Below are 7,357 nucleotides of genomic sequence, written 5' to 3'. Positions count from 1 at the left end.
TCCATGTCGACCTCCCAATTGAGTCTCAGATGCACTGAGCCTGCCCACTTGCGCATTCATATCTCCGGCAACCACCACAATGTCTGAGCTTTTTGCTCGCCGCAGCTTTTCTTCCCAAGAAAAATGCAAAAAACAGTAACATACACGAAATCAAACAAGTTTTTCAGAACGAGCAACAACCAGTACCTGATCCACGCAAAATACAGCCGAGCTACATTAAAGGTTGCCTCGCAAGTGGAGGACACCATATAGCCAAACGGTTTTGTTTGTGCCGGATGTTAGTACCGAGGAGAAATAAGCCGTGCTAAGCACATAACTGCAGTAGGAATTGACAGTTGTCTGTACCTCTGGATTTCAGTCCCAGGCGACCAGGTGTCAGTAGCCACATACCGCCTACTGCCCCGTATTGTGAAGCGAATAAGGCGACTAGGATGACTTATTTGTACATTGCATGGTTGTACGCGGGCGAAGGTACCAGAGAGCCCAAACCTAGACAGGATGACGATCAGGGTTCAAAAGACTGAGTATAAGGCAGCTTTGGTTGGTTTAAGACCGATACCGACCGAACGTAAGCAGCACAGGTTGCCGATTGCTGCGACCGAAACCTAAAAGGCCAAGAGATTGTGGTAGTTAGACTTCCATCCATCGATCAACCTAGGAGAACGGCTTTCGTAGATCCTGCACCAGAACCCTCCAGTACAGCTCACCGGGCTACAGATGTAAGCGAGATAGGGTCCAGCCTCTTCTTGATGGCCACTCATCATCAGAACCAGCAGCATCAGCAGTAAGAACCGCGCACTTGACCTACAGCAGTTGTAACTACCGTAGTTTCGTCCACCGATCGTTTGGGGAGGTGAGGTAGGTAACTGCGCATCGGATGCAGTAGCTGATAAATTGGTGCGTAAGTACAGGGCTGTCAGTAGACTTTTAAGTGGGAAGATTCGGAAGCGAGTTACGCATTGAATGCCACGGCTTGTTTGCGCGAGCGCCATGGAGGGCGCAAATGGGCCATGTCTGACGATGTCTCTAACCACTGACTTGGTCCATCTGGGGGTCCCCATCCAGGAAGACGGCAATGACCAGCACAGCTGAGTTTGCTGTTGATGGCTTCGCTACTTCGATGCAAAATCATTGTCTGACCTCCCCTAGCTCGTTTCCCTCTTTCGCGTGGTTCTGAGAAAAAGAACCCTTCGAGGAAGTCGGTCGATTGGCATACTGAGCAGCCGACCAACAAAGCGCAACCTATGCAATATGATTGGTTCATCTATCACAGGTGAGTTATTTCATTCGAATACCATTCGAAGTACTTCGGAATTGCTGATCCAATGTTCCCACAAGCATCTGGCGGAACTCTGAAGACATCGATGGTGAAACACTGAAGGTCTTCCGGCATCCTCAGTTTCTGACCTGTATAGCAAAATGGATCGCATCGCAGCATTCTAAACTCGACCTCTGACGGATAAGCTGTCACACTTACGCCACAGGTGACGTAGACTCACAGAAGCTGCTCTGGTCTTCCCGGTCCGGATGGGAACATCGTCTTTCGCGAGACCACCGGGACCGATATAGCTGCCCAGGTAAACGAATTTGTCTACTACCTCAATCGGCTCATCCGCAAGCATGAGCGAAGGGTTCGAGCCCACCTAGTCGAACAAGCGCATTTTATACTTTGCAGGCGCGAATCGCGAGCCAAACTTAATGACAGAATTATTTAGGTTAGTTAATATTGCTTGCATCACCACGGCACTACCACGGCTTCTCGTAGGGCTTCACACTGCCAAGGGGGTCGGCGTACAGCGTGTACAGGGTCAAGAACTTACGAAGGACATCTTTGTACCATAAAAAATTCCATAATGTCTGGCGGTCCACAGAGTCAAATCCAGCTTTCAAATTAAGGAACGAGATGGTTCAGTGGTTTGAGCGCGGATTTACTGACCGGAAGGTCCGTGGTTCGCACCCGGCATCTTCCTATCGACTTCCCCTGTCTAAACTTGGGTAACATGGCAGTATCCCAGCCCTAGTGCTTCGTTCGTGTGGCATGGCAGCTAGGCACCGAAAGGGTGTCACAGCTGAACGATTATGATTATTGATTATTATTACAACCATTGTGTCGCTAAAAGCAATGTCGCCGTTCCGGAATCTGTCGGAGGGTGAATATGTGATCGATGCATCCTCTTGTAGGACAGAAACCAGCTTGGTTTTCGCGGATCTGCCTCTCCCTGTGTTCAGTCAACCTTCGAAGGATAAGACCAGAGAGCTCCTTCGATGTCATAGCTACCAGGCTGGTGCCACGGAGGCTTTCACACAGCGTCCGCGTATCCTTATTGAGGAAAAAGGAGTAATTATCGACATGCCCCATTCTGCAGGCACTTTCCCTATGTTCCTAATAGCACCCATAAGCTTTGTCAGATGGGTTACCATGGATTCTTCGCCCTCTTTGAAGAGGGCTGTATACAGACCGTCCGGTCATAGTGTCTTCTCACGTTTCAGTACGGACAGTTTGTACTTTATTTCTTCTTCCGACAGGTGATTAAGGTTAACATTCAATTCACCTATGCACTATCTCCAGAGGCTGTGTGACAGGAGGCAAGCTAAACTCTTTTTCGAAGTGTTCGGCCCATCTTCCCAGTCGACATTTTTAAGGGTGAATTAATAAGCGCCTTTTCATTCATCGTTTCATTGACCATTGCTTTCCTATGGCCAGTCGATCGTATCAGTAATTACAGGGTACGAATGTTTTCAACAGCAGAATGCTTCTCTATCTCTCAAGCTCTCGCCCTTATGCACTTTCCCCACTGAGGATGCAATAACAGCTTTTCAGTGCGCGTCATGGGTATTACACTGGAGCTTCCAGACTTCGACAGTCCCCATGTGCATTCACATTTCACGTCATTCATCTGATCCTTTCTGAAGCACGCCAGCCCTAATAAGTTAGCGTGAGCGCTAGAGAACTGACATCGGAATGTGGGCAGTATCGAAAAACCCATGTGACTCCTGTATTCCGCAACGCTGAATATCCTGTGGTATGTGTAACCAGGAATCTATTCACACTGGAGCACATAACGGTGCTCTGAAATGTAACCAAGAAGACCTGCGCCTGAGGAAATATCCAGATCCGACGCCAATGCTGAAGCCTACCGAACTTCGACTCTAAATGATTATGTTCTGTTCACCGAGTTGACGGAAGTGTCCCGTTATACTGCTCATACCCTTGCACAACCTTAGACTTTCCTGAAAGTAAATAGAGCCGAAGGTGGTCAGTGCATTCAGATCCCCCTTGAATCGGTTTGGATGATCAGCCCCACACAGTTCGACGGTTCGAGATAGCTCAGTGGTGAATGGGCCAGCTCACGGACCGGGTGACCCGTGGTCCGAAACCAACCTCAACATCTCGACTGCTCCCGCCTAGGCTTGAGCAACCGGGCAGTATCTCAACTCCCGTCGCCCATTTCACTGACATGTCAGCTAGGCACCGGAAGGGTGGCACAGCTGATCGATTCACGAACCGAACGCCAGGATGAAATACCTCCCATAACGAAATCATCTAGAGAAGTCTGTAGCGAAGGTAGGGGGAGCCTTTGACTGTCGACGGTTGAAACGCTCGCTTTCAACCAGAACTTGATTCGTCGTGAACTTGTCCGATTAATGCTTGACCACTACCAAGTGCGCGCCACTGAAAATTGCGTCAACACGCTACACAGCACATCCGTATGTTGTCATTGATTATGCCTTATCTCCGGCACCAAGATCACTAAACTGCCAGTAGCCCATTGAAAAGAGTGGTAGATGAAGAGTGGCTGGAGTTTCGCAGCTGACAACTTGGATTATCCCGTGAAATATCCACCTTAAGGATGCCTACGGCTTATTTCAAGCCAAAGGCAACATACTGGAGTAGAACGCACGAGCTTCTCTGGGGATATTTACCATAGTGTCTTCTCACGTTTCAGTACGGACAGTTTGTACTTTATTTCTTCTTCCGACAGGTGATTAAGGTTAACATTCAATTCACCTATGCACTATCTCCAGAGGCTGTGTGACAGGAGGCAAGCTAAACTCTTTTTCGAAGTGTTCGGCCCATCTTCCCAGTCGACATTTTTAAGGGTGAATTAATAAGCGCCTTTTCATTCATCGTTTCATTGACCATTGCTTTCCTATGGCCAGTCGATCGTATCAGTAATTACAGGGTACGAATGTTTTCAACAGCAGAATGCTTCTCTATCTCTCAAGCTCTCGCCCTTATGCACTTTCCCCACTGAGGATGCAATAACAGCTTTTCAGTGCGCGTCATGGGTATTACACTGGAGCTTCCAGACTTCGACAGTCCCCATGTGCATTCACATTTCACGTCATTCATCTGATCCTTTCTGAAGCACGCCAGCCCTAATAAGTTAGCGTGAGCGCTAGAGAACTGACATCGGAATGTGGGCAGTATCGAAAAACCCATGTGACTCCTGTATTCCGCAACGCTGAATATCCTGTGGTATGTGTAACCAGGAATCTATTCACACTGGAGCACATAACGGTGCTCTGAAATGTAACCAAGAAGACCTGCGCCTGAGGAAATATCCAGATCCGACGCCAATGCTGAAGCCTACCGAACTTCGACTCTAAATGATTATGTTCTGTTCACCGAGTTGACGGAAGTGTCCCGTTATACTGCTCATACCCTTGCACAACCTTAGACTTTCCTGAAAGTAAATAGAGCCGAAGGTGGTCAGTGCATTCAGATCCCCCTTGAATCGGTTTGGATGATCAGCCCCACACAGTTCGACGGTTCGAGATAGCTCAGTGGTGAATGGGCCAGCTCACGGACCGGGTGACCCGTGGTCCGAAACCAACCTCAACATCTCGACTGCTCCCGCCTAGGCTTGAGCAACCGGGCAGTATCTCAACTCCCGTCGCCCATTTCACTGACATGTCAGCTAGGCACCGGAAGGGTGGCACAGCTGATCGATTCACGAACCGAACGCCAGGATGAAATACCTCCCATAACGAAATCATCTAGAGAAGTCTGTAGCGAAGGTAGGGGGAGCCTTTGACTGTCGACGGTTGAAACGCTCGCTTTCAACCAGAACTTGATTCGTCGTGAACTTGTCCGATTAATGCTTGACCACTACCAAGTGCGCGCCACTGAAAATTGCGTCAACACGCTACACAGCACATCCGTATGTTGTCATTGATTATGCCTTATCTCCGGCACCAAGATCACTAAACTGCCAGTAGCCCATTGAAAAGAGTGGTAGATGAAGAGTGGCTGGAGTTTCGCAGCTGACAACTTGGATTATCCCGTGAAATATCCACCTTAAGGATGCCTACGGCTTATTTCAAGCCAAAGGCAACATACTGGAGTAGAACGCACGAGCTTCTCTGGGGATATTTACCAAAGATGTCCCTCAGTTGAGTTGTGAACTGATGTCTGTGTCGAAAACATCACAGAAACTTCAGGACTTTTCAAGGACAAACAAATTTCCAGGTTATTGGCCAGAACGGGCAGATCACTTGCTGTGGGCGAGGATAGACTAAAGAGAATAATTAAGTATGGATTTTAACCTGCTTCAATATCTGAAGACAGGCCAACAGTAGTCCGACAACCGAAGAGGTTATGTCTGGGAAAGGGAACTAAAGCCGCCAGTGGAGCTCTCCAAATGTATTTCATAAACTTCAGTGCTTCAATTCTTCAGGATACTGACAGAGCTTATAGGTACCGAGCCTTTTATTTTTCTGTGTGGTCACGAAAATGATCCCTCAATGTCGTCCTCTCCCAAGAAACGATGCAAAAAGTGCCTCTGGAAGCAGACCGGGAGCCGACCCCCGGTCTTTCCTCCAAATGATAAATGGAACATTTCTTCACAATTCTATAATAGTTAAGTGCCAGTGTTAACTCAGTTTGGTTCAGTCTATCAGCTATAAGACATGTACTAAAGGTATGTTGGTTCCAGCTGCTACAGTTTCGGTGAGAGAGCAGTGGGGATATGGCCAAGCGTTAGGGCGATGGAAAACAATCAATTCTGGAAACTAGAAAGCTACGCATCAAAGGCGTTACAAACTGTGTGGTTGAGCCTTATCAGCTAGTGTCATCAACGATTGGCGAATCGAGTACCGGGGACCCAGTGAGTTTACTAATAGGCGTTTTAATACGTCCTTTCCAGATCATACATCTTCCGCCTCTACTCAGTGTAAGGCTGAGCTAAAAGAGGTCAGCGATGCAGACAGTCCATGAAAGAAAAGTACGTATTGCAACAAAGAACATCTGATTACGACTAGCAAACCCACCTTTGTAACATCATTCTGGGAGTGTGAAATATCAGCCTCAATGCGTGCGTAATCTTCGTTCGCTTTGACCATATCCCTGTACTTGTCACGATATCGCTTAATCTCGTCGTCGATAATCCTCGTCTGACACTTCATTTCGGACACCAGTTTGTCACTTATGAACGTTAGTTAATGGAGATAGGACAGTACCGATCACGCTTCCATCGCTTCATTCCATGTCGTTCAGATTTAATTGCCTGTTTCACATCATTTCCTCCTTGTAGTTCGAAAGAGTTTGCCACCAGGCCTTCTGTATCAACTAATAACTGAGTGACTCGAAGGAATTCATTGATGGCAGAACCAAAAGTGTTCGTCGTTCCAAAATATTTCTCTGAATCGACCGCATACTTCTCACAAAGCTTCCTACAGAAACATTTTCAAGTCCATTATGAGCCTACTTTTGCGCTGCAAAAGCCTCAAGCTGAAGCTTCGCGAAATCCAGCAAAAACTTGTACAGGCGTTCATGCACTGCAGTGCTTGTGACTTGATACTTTATCAAATCCTGGCCACGGTCCTGTAACACACGATATATTCTTAGTGTTTTGAGTGAGGAACTACCCATAAATCCACCCAAGTCTCAGGATGAACCATGAAACTGCTCCAGAAAGGGAAGAAAAACCGACCGGCGTTCGGTTCCAAAAGCGCGGGAGAAGCACTCGCGAAGGTCACACAATGATGAGGCGACCTACATGAGGCAGTAGGTTCCGTAAGTATACTAGGTGGATGAGCCGGATCGGACTCAGATTTTTGGTCACTGTTCCAGTGGATGAATCCGGATTATGCAGCCAAACACAATGGGAACAGTTTTCCCTCATTATTTGTGACTGAGAGACACGGGTTCACGGATTGCTACACAGAATCAATGCATTCGCCCATGATTCGTGGTTCTGTGACGTTTTGTACCTTTATTTTGCTTCCATTATAACATTACGCATTTCATCAGTTGCAATACTGTTTTTTGTTTGAATACGAAAAACTTCAAAGAAACGCGCACTTGTACAATTTCTCAGAATACAAGCATGATCACATGCTTCGACTCTCCCTT

General features: G+C 47.3%; 1 protein-coding gene across 1 annotated transcript in view; it reads right to left on the bottom strand.

Moving 5' to 3' along the window:
• The window catches only part of T265_09293 (hypothetical protein), a gene marked incomplete at both ends in the record, with an annotated part of 50,805 nt that extends 43,839 nt beyond the window's left edge, over positions 1-6,966 (bottom strand). The window contains 2 exons of the mRNA XM_009175321.1: positions 1,500-1,643; positions 6,274-6,966. Of these exons, the coding sequence (XP_009173585.1) occupies positions 1,500-1,643; positions 6,274-6,408 (279 nt within the window). The remainder of the gene's footprint in view (positions 1-1,499; positions 1,644-6,273) is intronic.
• Positions 6,967-7,357: the final 391 nt, after the last annotated feature.

The sequence above is a fragment of the Opisthorchis viverrini genome (genome assembly GCF_000715545.1).
Source record: "Opisthorchis viverrini unplaced genomic scaffold opera_v5_267, whole genome shotgun sequence".
Lineage (NCBI taxonomy): Eukaryota > Metazoa > Platyhelminthes > Trematoda > Opisthorchiida > Opisthorchiidae > Opisthorchis > Opisthorchis viverrini.
Note: the sequence above shows the minus strand (reverse complement) of the source record. Positions and strands in the feature narration are given on the sequence as shown.